This window comes from Onthophagus taurus, unplaced genomic scaffold (assembly GCF_036711975.1).
Source record: "Onthophagus taurus isolate NC unplaced genomic scaffold, IU_Otau_3.0 ScKx7SY_16, whole genome shotgun sequence".
NCBI lineage: Eukaryota > Metazoa > Arthropoda > Insecta > Coleoptera > Scarabaeidae > Onthophagus > Onthophagus taurus.
The window spans coordinates 800,882-827,785 of record NW_027248941.1 but is presented as its reverse complement, the minus strand read 5'-3'; the positions used below and the strand labels follow the sequence as shown (position 1 = coordinate 827,785).

The 26,904-nt window shown below is 27.8% G+C and overlaps 5 protein-coding genes and 1 long non-coding RNA gene across 10 annotated transcripts; 3 read left to right on the top strand and 3 right to left on the bottom strand.

The window, feature by feature from the left end:
• Positions 1–1,074: 1,074 nt before the first annotated feature.
• Positions 1,075–4,817, bottom strand: LOC111415356 (translational activator of cytochrome c oxidase 1). 3 transcript variants are annotated; one of them, XM_023046999.2, is made up of 5 exons: positions 4,729–4,815; positions 2,394–2,618; positions 1,900–2,091; positions 1,683–1,836; positions 1,075–1,628 (listed from the first exon to the last, which is right to left on the bottom strand). In XM_023046999.2, the coding sequence occupies exons 3-5, from the start codon at positions 2,060–2,062 to the stop codon at positions 1,166–1,168; spliced, it is 780 nt and encodes a 259-aa protein (XP_022902767.2). In that variant the 5' UTR covers positions 2,063–2,091; positions 2,394–2,618; positions 4,729–4,815; the 3' UTR covers positions 1,075–1,165. The 3 variants fall into 3 exon arrangements, with proteins under 3 accessions (XP_022902767.2, XP_022902768.2, XP_022902769.2); XM_023047000.2 differs by lacking the exon at positions 4,729–4,815 and adding an exon at positions 2,679–2,770; XM_023047001.2 differs by lacking the exon at positions 2,394–2,618 and having other exon boundaries at positions 4,729–4,817.
• Positions 2,098–6,217, top strand: LOC111415354 (protein trapped in endoderm-1-like). Of its 2 annotated transcripts, XM_023046998.2 has the most exons (6): positions 2,098–2,227; positions 2,299–2,324; positions 4,612–4,858; positions 5,227–5,329; positions 5,387–5,589; positions 5,647–6,217. In XM_023046998.2, the coding sequence occupies exons 1-6, from the start codon at positions 2,223–2,225 to the stop codon at positions 6,014–6,016; spliced, it is 954 nt and encodes a 317-aa protein (XP_022902766.1). In that variant the 5' UTR covers positions 2,098–2,222; the 3' UTR covers positions 6,017–6,217. The 2 variants fall into 2 exon arrangements, with proteins under 2 accessions (XP_022902766.1, XP_022902765.1); XM_023046997.2 differs by lacking the exons at positions 2,098–2,227; positions 2,299–2,324 and adding an exon at positions 4,033–4,457.
• Positions 6,218–7,735: 1,518 nt separating this feature from the next.
• LOC111415361 (ATP synthase subunit C lysine N-methyltransferase) lies at positions 7,736–8,532 on the top strand. The gene is made up of 3 exons (XM_023047009.2): positions 7,736–7,898; positions 7,955–8,316; positions 8,372–8,532. The coding sequence occupies exons 1-3, from the start codon at positions 7,814–7,816 to the stop codon at positions 8,525–8,527; spliced, it is 603 nt and encodes a 200-aa protein (XP_022902777.2). The 5' UTR covers positions 7,736–7,813; the 3' UTR covers positions 8,528–8,532.
• A 642-nt stretch (positions 8,533–9,174) lies between these two features.
• On the bottom strand, positions 9,175–15,525 carry LOC111415330 (lipoma-preferred partner zyxin). Of its 2 annotated transcripts, XM_023046948.2 has the most exons (10): positions 15,433–15,525; positions 14,969–15,119; positions 14,406–14,907; positions 14,161–14,354; positions 14,085–14,102; positions 10,501–10,758; positions 10,302–10,445; positions 9,764–9,942; positions 9,589–9,709; positions 9,175–9,538 (listed from the first exon to the last, which is right to left on the bottom strand). In XM_023046948.2, exons 2-10 carry the CDS (start codon positions 15,116–15,118, stop codon positions 9,407–9,409), a joined length of 1,698 nt encoding a protein of 565 aa, XP_022902716.1. In that variant the 5' UTR covers position 15,119; positions 15,433–15,525; the 3' UTR covers positions 9,175–9,406. The 2 variants fall into 2 exon arrangements, with proteins under 2 accessions (XP_022902716.1, XP_022902717.1); XM_023046949.2 differs by lacking the exon at positions 14,085–14,102.
• LOC139432498 (uncharacterized) lies at positions 15,472–26,901 on the top strand. Its single transcript, XR_011642275.1, has 3 exons — positions 15,472–15,543; positions 24,214–24,299; positions 26,598–26,901. It is a non-coding gene; the product is annotated as an uncharacterized lncRNA (long non-coding RNA).
• Positions 15,839–19,899, bottom strand: LOC111415333 (transcription factor 15-like). Its single transcript, XM_023046953.2, has 4 exons — positions 19,647–19,899; positions 19,466–19,596; positions 19,301–19,416; positions 15,839–16,021 (listed from the first exon to the last, which is right to left on the bottom strand). The coding sequence occupies exons 1-4, from the start codon at positions 19,772–19,774 to the stop codon at positions 15,905–15,907; spliced, it is 492 nt and encodes a 163-aa protein (XP_022902721.1). The 5' UTR covers positions 19,775–19,899; the 3' UTR covers positions 15,839–15,904.
• Positions 26,902–26,904: the final 3 nt, after the last annotated feature.

Sequence of the window (26,904 nt, the reverse complement as noted above, 5' to 3'; positions counted from 1 at the left end):
AAGCTTTCTCTTTAAAATGATATATAATAATTGTTGGGTTGGATTGGAAAAATATTGAGAAAAAAAATGTTGAAACAAACCTTACATTCTTGTATAACCTAAGTGTCAAAAAAAGATGCTAATTTAAAAATTCCTGGAAGCAGTATTTATTGAAATTAAGGAATGAAACTTATTTTAAATTAAAGCTCAAAGCTTTCTCTTTAAAATGATGTATAATAATTGTTAGGTTGGATTAGAAAAATTTTGAGAAAAAAAATTTTGAAATAAAACTTACATTTTCGTATAACCTAAAAGTGTGAAAAAAGATGCTAATTCAAAAATTCCTGGAAGTCGTATTTATTGAAATTAAGGAATGAATTTTATTTTAAATTAAAGCTCAAAGCTTTCTCTTTAAAATGAGGTATAATAATTGTTAGGTTGGATTGGAAAAATATTGAGAAAAAAAATGTTGAAATAAAACTTACATTTTTGTATAACCTAAAAGTGTCAAAAAAAGATGCTAATTCAAAAATTCCTGGAAGTCGTATTTATTGAAATTAAGGAATGAGACTGATTCTAAATTAAAGCTCAAAGCTTTCTCTTTAAAATGATATGTAATAATTGTTGGGTTGGGTTGGAAAAATATTGAGAAAAAAAATTTTGAAATAAACCTTACATTTTCGAATAACCTAAAAATGTCAAAAAAGATGTTAATTTAAAAATTCCTGGAAGCCGTATTTATTGAAATTAAGGAATGAATTTTATTTTAAATTAAAGCTCAAAGCTTTCTCTTTAAACTGAGGTATAATAATTGATGGGTTGAATAGGAAAAATATTGAGAAAAAAATTGTTGAAATAAAGGTTACATTTTTGTATAACCTAAAAGTGTCAAAAAAAGATGCTAATTCAAAAATTCCTGGAAGTCGTATTTATTGATATTAAGGAATGAATTTTATTTTAAATTAAAGCTCAAAGCTTTCTCTTTAAAATGAGGTATAATAATTGTTGGGTTGGATTGGAAAAATATTGAGAAAAAAGACGTTGAAATAAAACTTACATTTTCATATAAATGTCAAAAAGTTGTTAATTTAAAAATTCCTGAAAGCTGTATTTATTAAAATTAAGAAAGGAAAGGATTCTACTTCTACCCTTCATATTTAAATTTATTAATTTCTTTTATATCAACTCAATTTCCTATATTATCATAAATTTCAATAACTTCACTTTGATTCTCTAATTTCTCACATAAATTTGAACATATTTCTAAATCCTTTTCATTCAAAATTTGTAACTGATTTGGAACATATTCAACACTCGCACTGGTTATTTTATATTTCGCCGTTTCTAATTTCGTTTGAACTATTTTCAAATTTTGAGATGTACAAAGAAATTGAATTAAATTGTCGTCTAAGACTTTCACATCTTCAGCACCAAACTCGATTGCATCTTCCGTGGCTTTTTCTAAGATGTCTTTATCTTTGTAATCATCAAGATGACACTCAATAATTCCTTTCTCCACAAACATGTGTTTTACGCTATTTTCGACGTATTTAGATGAATGTTTTTTTAATATCGAAGCAAGTAACGATCGAGTTTGGGTTAAATTTCCTGTGAAGACTTCACAAAGAAAAACACTACTTCCTGGACCCCTAAAAATTACTTTTTTTAATACAATCTTAATTAATTAATTAATTACAACCAACTTAATCTCCAACAAATACTTTTTGCACATCTCCTTATTAATTTGCGTACTCTTAATAACACCTTGAATCGTTCCAATTGGCATATTATTCCTTTTAGCTTGTTCGAGGACTTGTTCTAACTTCAAATTTTTAACCGGATCGGGGGATCCTCCCTCTAAATTACCAAAATTTAACTTAAATAAATAAAAGCAAACTTAACCTCACTTTTAATCCTAACCTTGAATTGCAACTTTTATTTGCCTCGCGAATTTCGTGAACATTTGCCCCCTTTGGCCATCTTTTAACGCCTTCGTGTGTCGGATATTGGCCCATTTCGAGTGCCCCGCTAAGCGTTTTTGCACAAAAATTAAATCTTTTACTCTAAATAGAGGTTTAAGCATTTTTACGGCGAAAGTGGCGACATCTACAACTAATAAGTCATAATAAGTAGTGTTCTTTTTTATTATTTATGATAAATTTGGTGATTTAGGTGATTAATTTATTAATATTAATGCATTTTTGGGTTATTTAGTGTTGTGCGGGTATGATTTATCAATAATAATGAAGTAAGGTGTTCTTAAATTGTGTTTTGGTCGACATAACCTATAAATGAATTCTTCTAATATATTTAAACTAGGTTTAAATCGTTTATTGTACTCATAAGTAAGTGTTTTATCTTTCACAGTACCCCAATTTAGCTTATATACTCCTTAGCAGCTTTATTTGTAATACCTTTTGCATTGTAGTGATTTCCAAGGTTATTAGAAAGATTAGGAAGCTCTTATAGAGATAACACACCCTCTATAATCTTTTAATTTCCAGTATCTTTTATTCTGTTTTAGTCAAACCTCAAAGATCATTGGGATAATATAATCCAACCCATATAAACGCCCTTGAGCTGGTTTTCTGACCCCTAAATGATGTGTAAATTGTGGAGATGTACAAAGGGCCTAATTGCTAAAAAGGAATTCACCCCCACATGAAACTACATACATACAACACATATTTAGTACTTACTTAGTAAAAAAACGTTACAAAATTGCATTATTTGTGATGAAAAAAAAATTTGGTTAAAAATGACAAGTTGTCAATAAATTTTATGGCGCCATCTATTAAAAAAATTAAGAAATTAATCTTTTTAATTATTTTAATTATAAATATTGATTAATCGGAATTAATTAATATAAAAACCGAAAAATAAGATTATTATCACAAAATAAGTTTTAATTTAATGAAATTGAGTCATTAATTTCTAAAAAATAAAATTAATCATTTATGACAAGTTGTCTTTAAATGTTATGGCGCCATCTATTGAAAAAAAATAATAGATTAATTTTTTGATTATTTTCATTAAAAATATTAATTAATCGGAATTGAAATAATTAAAAACCGAAAAATAAGATTATTATCATGAAATAAGTTTTAATTTAATGAAATTGAGTCATTAATTACTAAAAATTAAAAAATAAATTTAATCATTCATGACAAGTTGTCAATAAATTTAATAGCGCCATCTATTAAAAAAAATAATAATTTTATTTTTTAATAATTTTAATCAAAAACCATAATTAATTGGAATTAATTAATATAAAAACCGTAAAATAAGATTATCATCACAAAAAAGCTTTTAATTTAAAGAAATTGAGTCATTAATTTCTAAAAATTAAAAAAAAATAAAATTCATCATTCATGACAAGTTGTCAATAAATTTAATGGCGCCATCTATTAAAAAAATAATAAATTAATTTTATTAATTAAAAATCTTAATTAATCGGAATTAAATTAATATAAAAACGGAAAAATGAGATTTTTATCACAAAATAAGTTTTAATTTAAAGAAATTGAGTCATTAATTACTAAAAATTAAAAAAAAATAAAATTCATCATTCATGACAAGTTGTCAATAAATTTAATAGCGCCATCTATTAAAAAAAATAATAAATTTATTTTTTAATAATTTTAATCAAAACCCATAATTAATTGGAATTAATTAATATAAAAACCGAAAAATAAGATTATCATTACAAAAAAGCTTTTAATTTAAAGAAATTGAGTCATTAATTACTAAAAATTAAAAAAAAAATTAATCATTTATAACAAGTTGTCAACAAATGTTATGGCGCCATCTATTAAAAAATTAATAGATTAAATTTTTAATTAAAAACGTTAATTAATTGGAATTAAATTAATATAAAAACCGAAAAATAAGATTTTTATTACAAAATTAATTTTTATTTAAAAAAATTGAGTCATTAATTATTAAAAAATAAAAAAAAATCATCATTTATGACGCCATCTATTAAAAAAAAATAATTTTTAAAATATTTTAATTAAAAACATTAATAAATCGTAATTACATTAATATAAAAACCAAAAAATAAGATTATTATCACAAAAAATCTTTTATTTTAAACAAATTGACTCATTAATTTCTAAAAATTATAAAAAAAATAAAATTCATCATCAGAATGTACTCCAATTAGGAAATCCCTTCAATAAAAACATTTCAACTTATCTAAAAATGTAAATAAACTTTAACAACGTTCAATTTTTCGACAAATCTCGGGCAATACTCGATGACGACCGAACACTTTAAAGCGCACAACCAAAGATCACGTTCATTCGCTCCGCTGACGTCACAAAGTGCGTTGGGTACGTTCGTGTTGATTTTTTGGCGGTAATGGGTTAAAATTCAAATAATTTCGCGAAAAATGGATGAACCCGTTAAATATCCGCGACCCGCGACTATTTTCGCAGCGATTTGTGCTATTATTTTTTGTATTGTGGGTGTTTTCGGTAAGTGTTGACCAAAATATTACAATAAGCGAGATAAGAATGAAGTTAGTCTTTTAAAAATTCAGGTAGAAGTTATCTTATCAATTTAGATAAAGAAATAGCTTCTTAAATTACAGTTATTTTTTCGTAATTGTTAAAATAATAATTTTTTTAGGAAACACTGTTACAATAATAGCTTTAATAAGATGCCCCAAACTTCGTTTGCACGCCACAACGTTTTTCGTGTTATCCCTGAGCATTTCGGATCTCTTATTTTGTTTGATTAACTTACCCTTGATGGCAGACAGGTATATTCACCAAGAATGGAGGATGGGGGATGCTTTGTGTAAAGTTTTCCCCGTTATTTTGTACGGAAACGTCGCTTTATCCCTCCTAAATATGGTCGCGATAACTGTAAACAGGTAAAAAAGCGTTATTTTAATAAAAAATTTTTTTGACAGATTTGACGTTTAAAAAATTTGAAACGTCAAACCAAAAAAAAAAAAATAGGTTATGTTATCTTAATCGTGACTAATAATGAATTATTTTTCAAAGAAATAATTTAAATTGCTGTAATAACAGAAAATACGAGCTTGTTCTTGATTAAACGCAATGACTAAACGCGACATTTGACCCTAAACAAAAAAAAATAAATCGACTTATGGAACAATGGGCGACTTTATTTAATGAATGCACTCTAAAGAAAGGGAACCATTCATTTAAAACGACTTAATTAAAACCAAACCAAAAAAAAAAATCGTATAAACTTACTAAAAATAATCATTTCCAGATATATAATCATATCATATTACGAGTATTATTCAAAATTGTACTCGAAACTCTCAATTTGGATCCAATTATTCGCAATTTGGAGCGTCGCTTTTTTAATAATGGTAAATTGAATCAAAAAAAATCAATTTTTTAAATTAATTCAAATTTAATCGTTTTAGTTGCCACCTTCTCTCGGAATTTGGGGCGAATTAGGCTTAAATAAATCGACATTTTCGTGCACGATCAACAAAAAAGATGGAAAATCTCCAAAACAATTCATTTTTCTCGTCGGATTCGTCATCCCGTGCTTAGTAATCATCGTTTCTTACACGTGTATTTATTTAAAAGTTCGCCAATCAAATAATAATCTTAAATCGCATAGGTATGTTTTAATTTCATTTCTAACCTAAAAAAAAAATTAATTTTTGTAATTTTTTAGATCAAATCCCAAAGAAAGGAGTTCAAAACGCGAACGAGACGATAGAAGACTCACCAAATTAATGCTCCTCATTTTTGCGTGCTTTTTATTTTGTTTTTTGCCATTAATGTGCGTAAATGTCTTCGACGATGACACGACTATTCCAACTCTCCATGTTTGCGCTTCAATTTTAGCATGGGCCTCGAGCGTTGTTAATCCAATTATTTATGTAGCTAGTAATAAACAATACAGATTGGCTTATGCTAAATTATTTAATGTTGTTAAAAGTACGATTACGGTTTCCGATTCGAGGCAATTATCAAATTCTTGTCCTCGTACCACAAGGAACGCAACGACTCATAATTTAACCCAAGGATACACCAAAGTTTAATAAATATCGTGTTATTTGTACATTTTTTTCGCTTTAGTATTTATTTTGAGGTTAAATCTTAGTGACATAACCTCACTTATTAAAAAATAGTAAATATCTTTTCTTTAAACGTAATTATTAACGATTATTTATTTGTTTCGTCTTCTTATACTTACTAAGCGTGTATTTTTTTTACTTTCGAATAAATAATAAAAACGAAAATTAATTTAATTTTTTTTAAACTTTTACATGACATGACGTCTCAAACAAACGTGAAGTTAGTTTTTTAAAAAAATGTAAATTTATTTATTTTCTTTTTAATTTGTATTAATTAATATGAAAAATCGCATTAATTTAATTAACTTAACCCATAAAATTAATCACAATAACATAAAAAAAAGATTTTTTAAATAAATTAATGATTTTCAGCGCCATCTTACGGCGAAAATTACATAAGACCTCAATTTAATTAACTTTCTTAACTTTTGGGTTACATTTATTAATAATATTTATAAAATGGAATTTTAGCCTTAAGAAAACTTTATTTACCTTAAATATTAGCCACAATAACATAAAAAAAGCTTTTTTTTTAATAAATTAATTATTAATCAGCGCCATCTTACGGCGAAAACAATAACTTATTACATAAGACCCTCAATTTAATTAATTTAAACAATTTTCTAATTAATTATGAACTTCCAAGAAAATTTTGAAACGCTTTAATAAAAGAAAAATTAATAAAAGCGATTAGGAATAAAATGTCTTTATTAAAAGCTTTTTTAAATAAATTAATGCTAATCAGCGCCATCTTACGGCGAAAATGACATAAGACACCAATTTAATTAATTTTCTTAACTTTTGGGTTACATTTATTAATAATATTTATAAAATGGAATTTTAGCCTTAATAAAACATTATTTGCCTTAAATATTACCCACAATAACGTAAAAGAAGCTTTTTATAAATAAATTAATTGTTAATCAGCGCCATCTTACGGCGAAAATAATAACTTATTACATAAGACCCTCAATTTAAGTAATTTAAACAATTTTCTAATTAATTATGAATTTCCAAGAAAATTTCGAAACGTTTTAATAAAAGAGAGAGATTAATAAAAGCGGTTAGGAATAAAATGTCTTTATTAAAAGCTTTTTTAAATAAATTAATGCTAATCAGCGCCATCTTACGGCGAAAATGACATAAGACCCCAATTTAGATAATTTTCTTAACTTTTGTGTTACATTTATTAATAATATTTATAAAATAGAATTTTAGCCTTAAGAGAACTTTATTTACCTTAAGTATTAGCCACAATGACATAAAAGAAGCTATTTTTAAATAAATTAATGATAATCAGCGCCATCTTACGGCGAAAATAATAATTTATTACATAAGACCCTAAATTTAATTAATTTAAACAATTTTCTAATAAATTACGAATTTCCAAGAAAATTTCGAAACGTTTTAATAAAAGAGAAAGATTAATAAAAGCGATTAGGAATAAAATGTTTTTATTAAAATCTTTTTTGGACCAATTAATCTTAATCAGCGCCATCTACGGCAAAAATTACATAAGACACCAATTTAATTAATTTTCTTAAGTTTTGGGTTACATCTATTAATAATATTTATAAAATGGAATTTTAGCCTTAAGACAACTTTATTTATCTTAAATATTACCCACAATAATATAAAAAAAACTTTTTTAAATAAATTAATTTTAATCAGCGCCATCTTACGGCGAAAATAATAACTTATTACATAAGACACTCAATTTAATTAATTTTCGATTTAATTTAAACAATATTCTAATTAATTATGAATTTCGAAGATAATTTCGAATCAAACTCACCAAAAAGCGCATCAATTTCAAAAACGGGGAAAATATTTATCGCAATAACAGGTATTAACAAACATAACCTCACTTTTAGGTTAGATTTATTAATAAATTTTTTTAAGGAGGAGTAGCAACCGGATTAACGATTTTATGCGCCCCCTTCGTAATTCCAGCCTTAAGAAAAGTGTGTTTACCGTACGTACCAGCCACAACCCACCAAATAACGAACGTTTTAAAAGCGCTTAAAGGACGAAGAGGAAATCTTATCGATTTAGGTTCTGGAGATGGTCGGATTGTGATTGAGGCTGCTAAAAACGATTTTATCTCGCACGGGGTTGAATTAAATCCTTGGTTGGTGGTTTATTCTCAAATCGATTCGTTTCGGAGGGGTTTAAGGGCGAAAACGAATTTTTTTTGTAAAGATTTGTGGAAATTTGATATTGGAAAGTACGAAAACGTGGTTATTTTTGGTGTTGAGGAGATGGTTACTTAATATCAAGATGAATTAAGTGCTTATTAATTGTTTATTTCGTTTTTAGATGGGAATGTTGGAAGAAAAAATTAGAAATGAATGCGGAGATGGTTGTTTTATTATCGCTTGTAGGTTTCCTTTGGTGAGTTTGAAACCGAAAAGGATTATTGGGAGTGGGATTGATACGGTGTGGGTTTATGAGATTAATAAAAATAATTATTAATAAAATGGTTTTATTAAAAGCTTTTTTTAAATAAATTAATGTTAATCAGCGCCATCTTACGGCGGAAATTACGTAAGTACATAATTTAATTAATTTTTAATAATAATAATTAAAAATATTTATAAAATGGAGTTTTATCAGTAATTTTAGCCTTAAGAAAACTTAATTTATCTTCTTTATTAGTTACAATAACATAAAAAAGCTTTTTTAAATAAATTAAATGTCAATCAGCGCCATCTTACGGCGAAAATTACATAAGACCCTAATTTAATTAATTTTTATTAAAAATATTTATAAAATGGAGTTTTATCAGTAATTTTAGCCTTAAGAAAACTCAATTTACCTTCTGTATTAGTCACAATAACATAAAAAAAAGCTTTTTTAAATAAATTAAATGTTAATTAGCGCCATCTTACGGCGGAAATTACTTAAAACTACAAGTTAATTAATTTTTGATTTAATTTAAACAATTTTCTAAATAATTATGAATTTTAAATGAATCGAACTCACTAAAAAAGCGTCAATTTCAAAAACGGGGAAAATATTTATCGCAATTTTAACAAACATAACCTTATTAAACTCCAAAACCTGACAGTTAGACAACCACACATACATATAACCCCACTTTTAGGTTGTTATTAAAGCGATTAGGAATAAAATGTTTTTATTTAAGCATACAATAACCATTATTATACATAAACATTTATCAAATAGAAAAAAATCACATCATATTGGCACGTATATTATACCCAACTAAAAAAAATCTAATATTAATAAAGGAAATATCTAAAAAACCGTTAATAAAAGTAAAATATAAGTTGCCCAAATTAATAATAATGATAAAAAAACATGGAATGTACCCCCTTTAATCGAATCAATTTATAACTCGGTAGTAATATTATTAGTGAGTGCTTGAACTCGCTTTGCATTGCAACTTTTACACAAAACATGATCATCCAATGGGTAACAACCTCTCCCTTCAGCTTCTGATGACAAAACCAAGCCGCAATCCTAAAATAAACATTATTTTTATATAACTTAAGCTAATTAGCAACAATTACCTCGCATTTATAACATTGTATATGAAAACTCCTATCCAATGCGACCACACGAACTGTTTCATCTTGACCAGGTTCTGGCATAATAGGAAAATTGCAAACGCAACATTTTGGGGCGAATTTTCTTTAAAAAAAGTTATATAAAAACGAAGAAATTAAGAAAATGTTGTAAATTTACTTGTGAAAGTCTTCAATGCAATGAATTTGGTTGGTTGCATCAACAGTGAAGGGAATCCCATCGAGGCTTTTACCACAAATAACGCAACAAAAACATTTTGGGTGATATGGTTTTCCGGTTGCGCGTAAAATCCGATCGAGGATTGGTTTTGTGCATACGCTACATTTCTCCAAAGTATTCTAAAACGTATATTAAAAAACTAGTTTCACGTTTTTATGCTATTTTTTTGTAATTCGCGTTTTTATTCTTTTTTTTAATAAAAATAAAATAAATTTTGACAGTTTAGGAAATTTTTTTTATGTAGAAGTTGGTAACACTTGAAAATAGAAATTTGAATTGACAGTTAGAGGTTGTCAAAAACACAAAATGTATTTACTTGAAAAAAACGTTCCTGAAATAAGAGAAACTGCTCGGAGTTGTATTGAAACTACTTCCAGAGACGTCCCATGAAAGGTAGGAACAATTTTTACCGTAGCGAATTACAAAAAATTAATTTATTTATAAATTATAAAAAGTGAGGTTAAATTTTAATTTTTACCATGTAATCTTCTTTGCAATACGGTTTCCCTCTCAAAGCATAAAATGGTTTTCCTTGTAAATTAATCGCGCATGCATTGCAAGTGAAACATTTCGTGTGATAAATTTTGTCCATCGCCGTACACCCGTTATTTTCCCCAATAACCTAAAAATTTCGAATTTATTGAATTCTATTTATATAAAAAATAATTAAATCAAACTTTTTCTCGACATTTAACACAAATTCCATAAAACTCGCCCCCTTCCGATTCCCCAACCATCCCTTGCACCAATAAATCAGTTAACGTGTCGACTTCGTGCTCTTTATTGTTTCCGATCCGACTGGCCGATTGACTTGGTCCAGACATGTGGCTGCTACTTCCGCTGTACGGGGCGTACAACGAGTAATTTGAACGCGAAGACATTTGGCTAGAAGGGCGCGGATTAATCGGCTCATAAATTGACTCGTACGTTGAAGACTGCAAAAAATTAATACAAATCATAAATATAATAAATAAAGGTAAGGAATGAATAAAAAATGACTTTTTTATATCAATTAGAACATAAAAATGCGTTCAAATGATTCAAAATACGAAATTAATGAATTTATTTTGTTTAACCTCAAAATTTCAAATTTGTCAGCTGTCATGAAAAATTAATACCAACACAAAAAATTCCCCAAATCAAATAAAAACCAAAAATTTTCGTAATAATCGTTTCGAAATTCATTTATTTTGACTTATTATTATTAAAAAATAGTTAAAAACCAAGGACAGTAGAATCAATAATAAGTCAATAATTTATAACAATATTTAATTTGAAAACAAATAAATGAAAATAAAAAATCGTTGTCGGTAAGTCAGACAACTACGTTTTGTTGTCATATAGTTACGATTTAAATTTGTTAAAACATTTAATTGATTTTTTTTAACCCGATAAATCCAAATGTTGGTTCAAATCAGTTTCAGGAATGACAAGGTAAATGTTTTAATTAATTTGATTAAAAAAATCGAATTAAAATAATTCAAAAACTTATTTCATTTGACACTCAAGAACATAGATATAAAAGTTTACGGATTGCTGATTAAAATAACTCGTTAATTCGTTTTTAAATTTATAAAATTAATTCATACGTTATTAATTTACATTTAAAGAAATCAATTGAAACCGTTATTATTAATAAATAAGAAAAAAATCGCTCAAAAATATCTATCCAAATAAAAGTCGATCTATAATTTTTTATATTTGTGTACCAATTCTTAATTGACAGTTCAAACTTTGCTTGAAACCGCGAAAAAAACCTTTAAAAATAAAGTTGTAAAATAAATTTTTATAAAACGATTTCGACGATGTTAAATTAAGTATTGCATTCAATAATTTATAACAATATTTAATTGAAAAACAAATAAATGAAAATAAAAAATCATTGTCGGTAAGTCAGGCAACTACGTTTTGTTGTCATCATTAATTGACAGTTTTAATTACTTGAAGTTGCGATTTAAATTTGTTAAAACATTTGAGTGATTTTTTTAACCCGGGGAATCAAAATTTTGGTTCAAATCAGTTTTAGGAATGACAAGGTAAATGTTTTAATTAATTTGATTAAAAAAATCGAATCAAAATAATTCAAAAACTTATTTCATTTGACACTCAAGAACATAGATATAAAAGTTTACGGATTACTGACAAAATAACTCTTTAATCCGTTTTTGAATATATTAATGTGTTGCATATTTTTATTGAATTAAAACTAGAGCTAACACTAGACCTAAACCTAGAATTAGAAATATTCGTGTTTAGTCGTGCGCCCAAAAATAATTTTGATGTTTTTTGAAAGACTTTCGACGCATGGTTAAGAAAAAAACTTTCAGGTGTTAATGTCAACTTTAATTTTGATTATTATATTCGTAATCTTGATAAAATAACTTTTAAAATGAGTCCAAACATGATGCACTTATCTCAAAAAACAAAAAAATTCGAACTTTAAACTTTAATTTTGACATATTTGTCAACTTCATAAAAAATCCTTTAAAATGAGTCCAAACTCGATATATTTAACTTTAATATTAATGGAGATATGATCACTTCCGGTTTGAAACGTCAACGTCAATTTTGACATATTTGTCATCTTCATTAAAAAACCTTTAAAATGAGTCCAAACATGATGCATTTATCTCAAAAAACAAAAAAGTTAGAATAAAAACATTAAACCGGAAGTTAACATAGCAATTTAATTTTTAAATATTAATACCAACCTTAATTTTCAATTTTTTTTTATTATATCTTGTTTTTATGACCAATTTTAAGACATTTTCTAAAAATTAAGAATACATCAAAATGACATTGACATTTCAAACAGGAAGTTGCTTATATCTCGCGTAATATTAGAATTAAACGTATTATCTTTGGACTCCTTTTAAAGGATTTTTGACGACGATTACAAATATGTCAAAATTGAGGTTGACATTTCTAACCGGAAGTTGACCATAACTTCATTAATATTGAAGATAAATATGTCGTGTTTGTACTCATTTTAAAGGATTTTTAATGAAGATTACAAATAAGTCAAAATTGAGGTTGACATTTTAAACTTGAAGTTAGTTGTCAACTTCACGGTGTTCCACACGATGTATTTTTATTAAAAAAAACTAGGTTATCTCGAATAATAACCGAGATAAAATCACTTTAATATTTAAACTGTCAAATTTGACAGATGGCATGATGACAGATTGACAAGTTGTGTACTAAATTAATCGAATCTTCTCATTAATATGACATTTAAGTATTAATTCGACGTTATATTCACTAATTTGAATGATAAATGTCAATTTCATTTTCAACCTGTCAAATTTGACATTTACTTGATGACTTAACATTCAATGTGTCATTGTAGAAAATGAAATTTGAACGAATAGAGGAAATAATAATTGTATAAGTAACATTTCCAACTTAATCTGTCACTTTAATTTTTAAACTGTCAAATTTGACACTTGACGTTATAATATTGAACACCATATTTTACACCTGAAGTTGGTTATCCTATAATAGACAACTATAATGGACAACCTCATGATGTATTCTTTATTAAAAAACCTGTAAAATGTGTTCAAACCTTGAATGTTTTAATCAATCCGAATATTTCTAGGCGACCGGCAACATCTTGAATTTTCCTAGGGTTATTTTAGCTTAAAACTAACCAATGGCAACCCTTCTTTTTTGCGCTTCATTTTACTCCTCCGAATTAAAAAATGGATTATAATAATATAAAAATTATAGTTTTACGTTAAAATGGATATATTTAAACTTGTTTTATTCGAATTTAAATAAATTGTTAAAATATTTCGAGATACGATTTGTTTGGCACGGATTTTTTTGTTTTTTCGAGGTTGGCAGTATTGAAGTAAAAGTTGCGAACTGTCAAAGGAGCGAAAAAGATTTGCAGAAAATTGGCTAATTTATCGAAATTATGTTAGTTATGGACCGAATTGAACTGAATTTGAGCCCATAACCTGTTTAATTATTTATGCTTCTTAAAGCTTATACAAGAGGAAGAATCACATTCATATTTTTAAACCAACAAACTTGATAAACATAATTCAACACAAATAAAGGTAAGAAATAAACAAAAAATCATTTTTGCGTTTCAATTAAAACATAAAAATGCGTTAAGATGTTTCAAAATACGAAATTAAAAAATTTATTTCGTTTAACCTCAAAATGTCGAATTTAGAAATGTCAAAATTAACCTCGAAATGTCAAACGAATTTTTTAATCGATTTATTTTTAAATATATTAATAAAATTACCTGACTGGATGTTCCATACTAAATAAAAAGGTATTTATTTAAATTTGCTTTGTTAATTAGAATAAAAAAAACTCACCGAACCCATCCCGTAATTATTATAATCTTGACTCGGTTGAGTAGCACGACGTAACTCGCTATAACTCGAACTTACAGGTGATGGAGGCGGTGGAAAATCATCCGGAGGTGGTGGAAAATTGGTGTTAACCGTGCATGGTGTGTATTCCGGTAAATTGGATGGTTGAACCGGCGGTGGAGGCGGAGGTAAGTCCTCTAACAAAACGATTTTAGTGAATTAAAACGAATTAAACAACTTTTTATTACCTCCATTCGCATATAAACTCCCAACGTTGTTATAAACACCTTGAACATTGCTATAAATCGATCTTTCGCCCCCTCGGAACCCCCCAACTTGAACATTACTATAAGTAACTTGCTCCGGCTTCTTATTATAACCTTTTGGAACGAAATTAGTGTTCCCAAACCCGGATGTAGACACAGTTTGGGGGCTACCTCGAACACTTCCTGAAACACTCCCCGTTTGTGATTGAGCCGGGGTTATTGGAGGAGGGGGAGGTGGTAAATTTGAATATTGCCCACTTCCCGGTTCCATTCCAAGTATATTTGCGTAATGATCACTAGAATTTCCATACAAACTACTTTGAGACATGCTCGTTCCTAAAGGAAGTGTGGAAGAATTCGAGGGAGTTTTGCTGTGTTGGACATTTTGGGTTATGTTGGAATAAAAATTAGCCCCACCGGGGCTGTGTAAACGCGATGAATACGAAGGTTCAAGATTTTGTTGGATCGAATACGAATGGGGGACCTAAAATGTTAAATTTTTATTATTAAATTATCTTTTAAATCAACTAAAAGCAATTTAGCACCAAAGGTTGTTGTTTTTTCGGTTTTGGGGGAACAGTGGGTGCTATTTTTTTCCCCGGGGTGCTTTGCTTCTGTAAAGTTGATGGATTCGGAGGTAACTCGGCATTATTAATTAATTGTAATTCAGCTAATTGTTTATCCAGATCGTCCATTCTAAAACAAATCACGAAATTAATCAATAATTAATCATATTTAACGTTTAAATTAAGTTTTATTTCGAAATTTTTTTGTTCTGGAGCAAAAAGTGAGGTTAGAAGGGCGTAGTTCACTAAATACGTGTTAATTCATCTAATTGTTTATCGAAATCGTCCATTTTAAACCAAACAACGATTTTAATCAATAATTAATCATATTTTTATTGAGTTAACGTTTAAATTTAGTTTTATTTTGAAATTTTTTTTGTTCTGGTGAAAAAGTGAGGTTAGGAGGGCGTAGTTTGTTAAAAAAGTGTTAAAAAATCGCTCACCTCTCAAATTCTTGTTAATTTCGACTCGATTTGGACGCCCTCGATGTTGGAATGTTGATTTGAAACCGATTTCAATTAGAAAATGATGGTTTAAACTGGAACTCCTTGTTTGTAAGTGATTCATAAGAATTCCAGGGGCGTATTCGAAATGATTTAGAACTTGATTTAAAATTAATTTTAGTTTTATTTTTGATTAATTTGAAAATGACGAGATTAATTAAGCGAAATTTTGTGTTAAATCGATTTATTTTGGGATATTCTCAAAAATAATTAGAAATGATCCCCGAAAAAAGTGTTAATTCTGACCTGGAGAAAGAAAAATCTGGTTCTTATCTTTTTCTGAATTGTTCAACTTACCAAACTGGTAAAAGTTTAAATAGTGAGAGGTAAGTTAAAAAAGTTAAAATAAAATTTAATTTTTTATTAATTTACAACAACAAAATCGGGTTAAAACTAAAATTATGTTTTAGAATTAAAAATAAGCTTCGTTTACTTCGAAATTTTGATCGTTAAAGCATTCCGCTTCATAAAAATATCCCCCTTGTTGATTCGATTTGTATAAATCTTCTTTTTCTTCTAAAACTTTTTTCTAAAAGTACAAAATTAACGATTAATCGACATTTTTGTGTGGGAAATTGAAAATCCTTCAAAATAAGTCCAAACACGACTAGGTTATCTCGAATAATAACCGAGATAAAACCACTTTAATATAAATGTCAAATTTGACACATGACATTGACAAGTTGTGTACTAAATTAATGAATGTTCTCATTAATATGACGTTTAAGTATTAATTTGAGGTTAAATTCACCAATTTGTATGTTAAATGTCAAATTTATGTTCAACCTGTCAAATTTGACATTTACTTGATGACAACATTTAATGTGTCATTGTAAAAAATCAAATTGGAACGAATGGCGGATACGATTATAATTGTATCAGTGACATTTCCAACACAATCTGTCACTTTAATGTTTAAACTGTCAAATTTGACACTTGACGTTTATAAGTTGTGCATTAAATTAATCATATTTTATCACCAATATGACATTTAATTGTTGATTTGAGGTTTAAATCACCAATTTGAATGATAAATGTCAATTTTACTTTCAACCTGTCAAATTTGACATTTACTTGATGACTTAACATTTCATGTGTCATTGTAGAAAATGAAATTTGAATATATGAAGGAGATAATAATCGTATAAGTGACATCTCCAACTCAATCTGTCACTTTAATGTTTAAACTGTCAAATTTGACACTTGACGTTTATAAGCTGAACACTAAATTAATCATATTTTATCGTCAATATGAGATTTAATTGTCAATTTGAGGTTAAATTCACCAATTTGAATGTTAAATGTCAAATTTATGTTCAACCTGTCAAATATAACATTTACTTGATGACAACATTTAATGTGTCATTGTAAAAAATGAAATTGGAGCGAATGGCGGATACGATTATAATTGTATCAGTGACATTTCCAACACAATCTGTCACTTTAATGTTTAAACTGTCAAATTTGACACATGACATTGACAGGTTGTGTACTAAATTAATGAATGTTCTCATTAATATGACGTTTAAGTATTAATTTGAGGTTAAATTCACCAATTTGAATGTTAAATGTCAATTTTATTTTCAATATGTCAAATTTGATGTTTACCTTGAAATTTAATATGTAGAAAATTAAATTTAATGTTTAAACTGTCAAATTTGACACTTGACGTTTACAAGTTGTGTATTAAATTAATTTTTTTAATCGTTTATAAATTTGAGGTCCCAATTTAAGTGTTAAATGTCAATTTTATGTTCAACCTGTCAAATTTGACATTTACTTGATGACAACATTTAATGTGTCATTGTAGAAAATGAAATGGGAACGAATGGCGGAGATTATAATTGTATAAGTGACATTTCCAACACAATCTGTCACTTTAATGTTTAAACTGTCAAATTTGACACTTGACGTTTATAAGTTGTGCACTAAATTAATCATATTTTATCACCAATATGACATTTAACTGTTGATTTGAGGTTTAAATCACCAATTTGAATGATAAATGTCAATTTTATTTTCAACCTGTCAAATTTGACATTTACTTAATAACTTAACAATTAATGTGTCATTGTAGAAAATGAAATTTGAACGAGTTGGAGAGATAATAATCGTATAAGTGACATTTGCAACTTAATCTGTCACTTTAATGTTTAAACTGTCAAATTTGACACTTGACGTTTATAAGTTGTGCACTAAATTAATCATATTTTATCACCAATATGACATTTAACTGTTGATTTGAGGTTTAAATCACCAATTTGAATGATAAATGTCAATTTTATTTTCAACCTGTCAAATTTGACATTTACTTAATGACTTAACAATTAATGTGTCATTGTAGAAAATGAAATTTGAACGAGTTGGAGAGATAATAATCGTATAAGTGACATTTGCAACTTAATCTGTCACTTTAATGTTTAAACTGTCAAATTTGACACTTGACATTTTTAAGCTAAACACTAAATTAATCGTATTTTATCGCCAATTTTGACATTTAATTGTCAATTTGAGGTTTTATTCACCAATTTGAACGTTAAATGTCAATTTTATATTCAACCTGTCAAATTTGACATTTACTTGATGACTTAACCTTCAATATGTCATTGTAGAAAATGAAATTTGAACGTATGGAGGAGATAATAATCGTATAAGTGACATTTCCAACTTAATTTGTCACTTTAATGTTTAAACTGTCAAAATAATTTTTAAACAAGCGTATCTCGGTTGTTTTTAAAGATAACCCCATCGTGTTTGGGCTCGTTTTAAAGGATTTTTCGCCGCGAATACGAATTTAAAATTGAAAGAAGTACTTAATTACATAAAAATTTGAAATTTTACTTTCAACCTGTCAAATTTGACATTCATCTAAAAACTTAATATCGATTGTGTCAATATAAAAGTTCAAATTTGATGAAAAAATAATCGTATTTTCATTAAAAAATGACATTTCTAACTTAATCCGTCAAATTTGACACAAACTGTCAAAATGATTTTTAAACGATCACATCTCGGTTGTTTTTGAAGATAACCCCGTCGTGTTTGGGGTCGTTTTAAAGGATTTTTCGTCGCGAATACGAATTTAAGTATCAAATATGACACTTAATGATATAAAGATTGACGTAAGTAATGTCAAATTTGACACATGACATTTTTCAAATTGATTGATTGAAATTTTATCATTAATGCGGCATTTAATTATTAATTTAAAGCTAAATTCACCAATTTGAACGTTAAACGTCAAATTATTTTCAACCTGTCAAATTTGACGTTAACGTAAATACTTAATATTCAATGTGTCAATATAAAAAATCAAATATGAAGAAAAAATAATCGTATCGTGATTAAAAAATGACATTTTTAACTTAATCTGTCAAATTTGATACAAACTGTCAAAATAATTTTTAAACAGGCGTTCGCGGTTGTTTTTAAAGATAACCCCATCGTGTTTGGGCTCGTTTTAAAGGATTTTTCGGCGCGATTACGAATTTAACTTCCAAAATGGTACTTAATTATATAAAAATTAAGATTTTACTTTCAACGTGTCAAATTTGACATTCACCTAAAAACTTAATATTGATTGCGTCAATATAAAAACTCAAATTTCATGAAAAAATTATTATATATTGATTAAAAATGACATTTTTAACTTAATGTGTCAAATTTGACACAAACTGTCAAAATGATTTTTAAACAAGCTTATCTCGGTTGTTTTTGGAGATAACTTCGTCGTGTTTGGGCTCGTTTTAAAGGATTTTTCGGCGCGATTACGAATTTAATGATAAAAATTATATAATAAAAAAATTACCCTTGATCCTTTTTTATTGTGGGCTATGCAAAAGGTGCAAACTTGTCGGTGGTTATTAGGCGATTGGGTCGCGTCGCTTAGTTGTTGCAATCTTAGGCAAGGTTGTTCAATCCCTCCTTGAACACAAAAATAAATTTAAAAGAAATTTTTAAAGTCCTTTTTTACCTGCAACCAGCTGCGTCCCCAAATGCGCGATGTAACTTGATGCCAATCTTAGCGTTTCTATTTTACTCAACTTCCGGTCTTTCGGTTCGGTTGGGATTAAGTGTCTTAAGGTGGTAAAAGCCGAGTTTACACTACAAGATTTTTTTGTTAAAATTTTAATTTCGATTAATTTAATTCTTACCTATGCGTTCTATCTCTTTCTCGCGCGTTCGCTTGAGTTCTTTGTTTCACATTTTCCCCCCTTTTCTTTTTTGGGTTATCGCAAAAATCGTCCATTGCGTTTACGTTAAATGGATGGAAATAATCCATTTTATTTTATATTAGTTAATTGTAATTTTGTTATGCGACGAAATCTTGTGTATTACGAAGCCTCTTGGTTGGTGTTAAATACCGAAACGGCCCGGATTTACGTTTTCGAGAGCAACAAGTGTCCCCGGATGACGGCTTTAATGAGTTTTACAGATGTTTCAGTTTCAAAGTTATTTTTAACGATTTTTAAGAAAAAAATTTTTTTTTTTATATAATTAAAATTTTTTATTATTAAACCAAAGCAATTTTTAACAAACATAATCGTAATCGGCACAAAAAATCCTTTAAAACGACACCAAACACGATATATCCACTTTAAAAAACAAAAAAGTTAAATTAATTTTGACAGGTGACGTTTCGATTTTTAGGTTATGTTTGGCAACGAAATCGGCGATATCTCCGTTGTTTTTGGGGGTAACCCCATCGAGTTTGGTGTCGTTTTGAAGAATAATTCGCGAGGATTCTAATTTTTTAATAAAAAAAAAAATTTTTTTATTATTAAACCAAAACAATTTTTAACAAACATAATCGTAATCGGCACAAAAAATCCTTTAAAACGACACCAAACACGACATATCCACTTTAAAAAGCAAAAAAGTTAAATTAATTTTGACAGGTGACGTTTCGATTTTTAGGTTATGTTGGGTAACGAAATCGGCGATATCTCCGTTGTTTTTGGAGGTAACCCCGTCGAGTTTGGGGTCGTTTTAAAGGATTCTTCGCGAGGATTCTAATTTTTTAATAAAAAAAAAATTTTTTTTATTATTAGAACAAAACAATTTTTAACAAACATAATCGTAATCGGCTCAAAAAATCCTTTAAAACAACACCAAACACGACATATTCACTTTAAAAAACAAAAAAGTTAAATTAATTTTGACAGGTGACGTTTCGATTTTTAGGTTATGTTTGGTAACGAAATCGGCGATATCTCCGTTGTTTTTGGGCTTAACCCCGTCGAGTTTGGTGTCGTTTTAAAGAATACTTCGCGAGGATTCTAATTTTTTAATAAAAAAAAAGTTTTTTATTATTACACCAAAACAATTTTTAACAAACATAATCGTAATCGGCACAAAAAATCCTTTAAAACGACACCAAACACGACATATCCACTTTAAAAGACAAAAAAGTTAAATTAATTTTGACAGGTGACGTTTCGATTTTTAGGTTATGTTTGGTAACAAAATCGGCGATATCTCCGTTGTTTTTCGAGGTAACCCCATCGAGTTTGGTGTCGTTTTAAAGGATTTTTCGCAAGGATTCTAATTTTTTAATAAAAAAAATTTTTTTTATTATTAGAACAAAACAATTTTTAACAAACATAATCGTAATCGGCTCAAAAAATCCGTTAAAACGACACCAAACACGACATATCCACTTTAAAAAACAAAAAAGTTAAATTAATTTTGACAGGTGACGTTTCGACTTTTAGGTTATGTTTGGTAACGAAATCGGCGATATCTCCGTTGTTTTTGGGGGTAACCCCGTCGAGTTTGGTGTCATTTTAAAGGATTCTTCGCGAGGATTCTAATTTTTTAATAAAAAAAATTTTTATTATAATATTTTTTTATTATTAAACCAAACCAATTTTTAACAAACATAATCGTAATCGTCACAAAAAATCCTTTAAAACGACACCAAACACGACATATCCACTTTAAAAAACAAAGAAATTAAATTAATTTTGACAGGTGACGTTTCGATTTTTAGGTTATGTTTGGTAACGAAATCGGCGATATCTTCGTTGTTTTTGGGGGTAACCCCGTCGAGTTTGGTGTCGTTTTGAAGGATTCTTCACGAGGATTCTAATTTTTTAATAAAAAGAAATTTTTTTTTATAATAAAATTTTTTATTATTAAACCAAAACAATTTTTAACAAAGATAATCGTAATCGGCACAAAAAATCCTTTAAAACGACACCAAACACGACATATCCACTTTAAAAAACAAAGAAATTAAATTAATTTTGACAGGTGACGTTTCGATTTTTAGGTTATGTTTGGTAACGAAATCGGCGATATCTTCGTTGTTTTTGGGGGTAACCCCATCGAGTTTGGTGTCGTTTTGAAGAATAATTCGCGAGGATTCTAATTTTTTACTAAAAAAAAATTTTTTTTTATTATAAAATTTTTTATTATTAAACCAAAACAATTTTTAACAAACATAATCGTAATCGGCTCAAAAAATCCTTTAAAACAACACCAAACACGACATATTCACTTTAAAAAACAAAAAAATTAAATTAATTTTGACAGGCGACGTTTCGATTTTTAGGTTATGTTTGGTAACGAAATAGGCGATATCTCCGTTGTTTTTGGGGGTAACCCCGTCGAGTTTGGTATCGTTTTAAAGGATTTTTCGCAAGGATTCTAATTTTTTAATAAAAAAAAATTTTTTTTATTATTAGAACAAAACAATTTTTAACAAAAAAATAATCGTAATCGGCTCAAAAAATCCTTTATAACAACACCAAACACGATATATCCACTTTAAAAAACAAAAAAGTTAAATTAATTTTGACAGGTGACGTTTCAATTTTTAGGTTATGTTTGGTAACGAAATCGGCGATATCTCCGTTGTTTTTGGAGGTAACCCCATCGAGTTTGGTGTCGTTTTAAAGGATTTTTCGCGAGGATTCTAATTTTTTAGTCTTTTGCGACATCAAATTGAAGCGCGACTAATACATAAGTTAAAATATTCGCGAAAACCGGGCCGGCGATTCCCAAATCGATGTTAAAAACGCCACTAGCCGTTAACGGGCGATGAATTTTTAATTTATGCACGAAAATTCGGATTTGTTGGTGCTCCTCAGGTGTGGTAATCTTCGTGGCAAACTCCAATAAGAAATCGATTAAGTTTTTAACGACGTTTTGGAGTTGTTGGGCGTGCTTTAAGAAGGTTAATAACCCAATTGTGTGTACTGTTACGAAAATAATGTTTAAAATATTGATCGTTTTAGCGATTTCCGAAGTAAAATCGTAAACCAAATACAAAATAACCGCGTACCAATTAATAATCAACGCCGATAACTCCAAAATGATGTGTAATAAGAACTGCGGATCCAAACAATCATTAATTTCGTAACTTAACAAGCTAATATCTTCGTGTAAACACCTCAAATACTCGATTATTTCGGCGATTGTAAATTTATTAATACTTTTTGGCGCCCCATGGTGTTCGTTGCAAATTTTGTATCGAAAAAACCCGAAAAATTCGGCTTCCTTCGATGACTCATCGACATCTTTTAGGGGATTTTGAGGTTCAAAATTTAACGAGGTCGATGTGATCTTTAAAAAACACCCCGACATTCCAACGATGATCGACGTTAAATTAATAAAGATTATGTGTAACCCAAAAAATAAATTAATCGTGAATTGGTTCAAATAAAACTTGTAATCAATGAAATGTGTCAAATAATTTTCGGCGGAATCTAACCAAAAAATAATGACATATTGCGTCATTAACACACCAAAAAACACGATTATCGTTAAATATTGCACTTTAAAGATTCCAATTAAAGCGCTTTGACACAATAAATCGTTTTCGTTTCGCATCGAAACCAATTTATTTAGCGTTTTTATGAATCTCGGAAATCGGATTATGTTGACGAAATTTAATAATACGATAAAAATCGAGTATAAAATGTCGTTTATGGCGTTTAAAACTGCGTGTAATGATTTTCCTTTGTAAATTTTGAAGATGTTTAATATTTCTGTGGTGAAAATTAATTCGATTGACATTAAAATGACAATTAAAAACGAATAAATTAATAATGGCGGTGATAATTCGAATTTGCACCGAAAGATGTCGCCGGTTTCTTTTTGATTATTCTCTTCGATTTTCTTTGGGTGTTTCGAAATTATCGGGAATAAGCCGAAAATTCGCAACAAATTAAACGTTGGGCTTAAAACTTTGCACAAACACAAACGATTTTGTTGTGGTAAAATCGATTTTTGTTTATTTGTTGTGTTTATTGTATCGTCGATTGGTTTAACAGTTACGTTCTTTTTTATGGTCATTTTGACACTATTTGTATTCAAATGAGGATTTACTTCAAATTATACGTTTTTATACTAAAAGAAAGGTAATCAAAATTACATTTTTAAATAATAAATGATGATTATGTTGATGTAAGATTTTAGGAGAGATGTAATTTTGAAATTTCATTATTAAATCAATAATGATCATTTCTAAGTGAAGTGATTATTTATAATTAAATTTTTAAATTATTTATTGTTAAATTAAATTATTTTAATTTTGACGGCCTAAAGTGGCGCCATCTCTTAGTTGCTATTTAGTAATCTGCAATCTTTTTTGTATTGAGCATAAAATTTATTCATTGTGAGTAAAAGAAACTCACAAAACGTTTGTTGCAACTCTTAATTCTTAATTTTAGCGTTTAAAAGTGTCACAGAAATTCATTTTAAATTTTTTTGCAGATAATAAACTGTGTTGGGACATAACCTCAATCTTTTTTGATGAAAAAAACATCAATTACGTGGAAGAAAGATATCCAACATCAAAAGTAAGTCAAAATCTCCCAATTAAGTAAACTATTAAGATCAAAAACAATTTTTAATGATTTTAAAATTAAATAATTGTAATTGTTGCGGTTTCAAAGTGGCGCCATCTCTTAGATGACGTTTAGTATTCTTGCATGCTTTCTGTACACAACTTATAATTTATTCATTTTGCTTCAAAAAGTGTTTTAATCGCTGAAGAAATAACCACAAAACGTTTGTTATACTCTTTATTCTTTAACTTTATCGTTTAAAAGTGTCACGACAAATTAATTTAAGTGTTTTCTTGGAAAATAAGTTGGTTGGGATATAACCTTACTCTTTTTTGATGAAGAAAACATCGATTACGTTTAAAAAAGGTATCGAACATCAAAAGTAAGCCTAAAACCTTTCAATTAAGTAAATAATTAAAATCAAAAACAATTTTTAATGATTTTAAAATTAAATAATTCTAATTGTTACGATTTTAAGGTGGCGCCATCTCTTAGATGACGTTTAGTATTCTTGCATGTTTTCTGTACACAACTTATAATTTATTAATTTTGCTTCAAAAAGTGTCTTAATCGCCGAAGAAATAACCACAAAATGTTTGTTATACCCCTTATTCTTTAACTTTATCGTTTAAAAGTGCCACGAAAAATTAATTTAAGTGTTTTCTTGGAAAATACCTTGGTTGGGATATAACCTTACTCTTTTTTGATGAAGAAAACATCGATTACGTTTAAAAAAGGTATCGAACATCAAAAGTAAGCCTAAAACCTTTCAATCAAGTAAATAATTAAAATCAAAAACAATTTTTAATGATTTTAAAATTAAATAATTCTAATTGTTACGATTTTAAGGTGGCGCCATCTCTTAGATGACCTTTAGTATTCTTGCATGTTTTCTGTACACAACTTATAATTTATTAATTTTGCTTCAAAAAGTGTCTTAATCGCCGAAGAAATAACCACAAAACGTTTGTTATATCCCTTATTCTTTAACTTTATCGTTTAAAAGTGTCACAAAAAGTAATTTAAGTGTTTTCGTGGATAATAAGTTGGTTGGGACATAACCCCAATCTTTTTTGATGAAGAAAACATCGATTACGTTTAAAAATGATATCCAACATCAAAAGTAAGTCTAAAACCTTTCAATTAAGTAAATAATTAAAATCAAAAACAATTTTTAATGATTTTTAAAATTAAATAATTCTAATTGTTACGATTTTAAAGTGGCGCCATCTCTTAGATGACGTTTAGTATTGTTGTATGTTTTCTGTACACAACTTATAATTTATTAATTTTGCTTCAAAAAGTGTTTTAATCGCCGAAGAAATAACCACAAAACGTTTGTTATACTCCTTGTTCTTTAACTTTATCGTTTAAAAGTGTCACAAAACGTAATTTAAGTGTTTTCGTGGATAATAAGTTGGTTGGGACATAACCCCAATCTTTTTTGATGAAGAAAACATCGATTACAATTAAAAAAGATATCCAACATCAAAAGTAAGTCTAAAACCTTTCAATTAAGTAAATAATTAAAATCAAAAACAATTTTTAATGATTTTTAAAATTAAATAATTCTAATTGTTACGATTTTAAAGTGGCGCCATCTCTTAGATGACGTTTAGTATTGTTGTATGTTTTCTGTACACAACTTATAATTTATTAATTTTGCTTCAAAAAGTGTTTTAATCACCGAAGAAATAACCACAAAACGTTTGTTATGTCCCTTATTCTTTAACTTTATCGTTTAAAAGTGTCACAAAAAGTAATTTAAGTGTTTTCGTGGATAATAAGTTGGTTAGGACATAACCCCAATCTTTTTTGATGAAGAAAACATCGATTACTTTTAAAATAGATATCCAACATCAAAAGTAAGTCTAAAATCTTTCAATTAAGTAAATAATTAAAATCAAAATCAAGTTATAAATTAATTTTTAATTACTTTAAATTTAAAAATTAGTTTTATTGATTATCAAAGTGCGCCGTCTCGTGGTTTAATTTTGTATTATTACAAGTCTGTTTTGCAATAAAATTTTTATAATTAATGAATTTTTGCTGATATTAATCGCTTATTTAATTGAAATCATCGCAAAACGTTTATAAAAATCATATTTACTTAATTTAGGAGGTATAAAATAAATTTCTTCATAAACATAACCTCAACTTATTTGTTTGTAAACAAACGTCATTTAAGTTCTACAAAGGTGTTTAAATCACTCGTTTAAGTAAGCAGCTACGATTAAAATCAATTATTGGATAATATTTGTATTGTTATTGGTGTAAATTTCGATTATAAAGTATTAATTACTTTTACAGAGAGCTGAGAGGAGTAAGTTTTTTGGAAAGTATTGGTGAGCATCGATAGGATATCATAAATGATTTTGAGGATGAATTGAATAAAGTTGTGTTGGATATTAAGAAGAACTTGAAGAATTTGACGTAATGAGGTACCTTTTTAGGTCATTACGATCGATTAATGGAGTTGTAATTTGCCAATTATGGGTCAAACTTTGAGTTAATATTTATTAAGTTATTTGTACTAATCATATTATGGTAAGCGATCCTTTATTGGTCAAATTCGAGCTTTATTAAGATAAAAGGAGATATAACCTCAATTTATTTT

Bases quoted from the DNA above. Each gene is read 5' to 3' on its own strand.
- LOC111415361 (XM_023047009.2), top strand. From the start codon at position 7,814: ATGAATTTCGAAGATAATTTCGAATCAAACTCACCAAAAAGCGCATCA. The intron at 7,899-7,954 runs GTATTAACAAAC...AATTTTTTTAAG, and splicing joins AATATTTATCGCAATAACAG to GAGGAGTAGCAACCGGATTA. The intron at 8,317-8,371 runs GTTACTTAATAT...TTTCGTTTTTAG, and splicing joins TTTTTGGTGTTGAGGAGATG to ATGGGAATGTTGGAAGAAAA.
- LOC111415333 (XM_023046953.2), bottom strand. From the start codon at position 19,774: ATGGATTATTTCCATCCATTTAACGTAAACGCAATGGACGATTTTTGC. The intron at 19,597-19,646 runs GTAAGAATTAAA...AAAATCTTGTAG, and splicing joins GAAAGAGATAGAACGCATAG to TGTAAACTCGGCTTTTACCA. The intron at 16,022-19,300 runs GTAATTTTTTTA...TTGTACTTTTAG, and splicing joins ACAATAAAAAAGGATCAAGG to AAAAAAGTTTTAGAAGAAAA.
- LOC111415354 (XM_023046997.2), top strand. From the start codon at position 4,373: ATGGATGAACCCGTTAAATATCCGCGACCCGCGACTATTTTCGCAGCG. The intron at 4,458-4,611 runs GTAAGTGTTGAC...TAATTTTTTTAG, and splicing joins TTGTATTGTGGGTGTTTTCG to GAAACACTGTTACAATAATA. The intron at 5,590-5,646 runs GTATGTTTTAAT...GTAATTTTTTAG, and splicing joins AATAATCTTAAATCGCATAG to ATCAAATCCCAAAGAAAGGA.
- LOC111415330 (XM_023046948.2), bottom strand. From the start codon at position 15,118: ATGGACGATCTGGATAAACAATTAGCTGAATTACAATTAATTAATAAT. The intron at 14,355-14,405 runs GTAATAAAAAGT...TCGTTTTGTTAG, and splicing joins GAGTTTATATGCGAATGGAG to AGGACTTACCTCCGCCTCCA. The intron at 10,446-10,500 runs GTTTGATTTAAT...CGAAATTTTTAG, and splicing joins GTGTTAAATGTCGAGAAAAA to GTTATTGGGGAAAATAACGG.
- LOC111415356 (XM_023047001.2), bottom strand. From the start codon at position 2,062: ATGCTTAAACCTCTATTTAGAGTAAAAGATTTAATTTTTGTGCAAAAA. The intron at 1,837-1,899 runs GTTAGGATTAAA...TTGGTAATTTAG, and splicing joins AATAAAAGTTGCAATTCAAG to AGGGAGGATCCCCCGATCCG. The intron at 1,629-1,682 runs GTTGGTTGTAAT...AGTAATTTTTAG, and splicing joins AAGTATTTGTTGGAGATTAA to GGGTCCAGGAAGTAGTGTTT.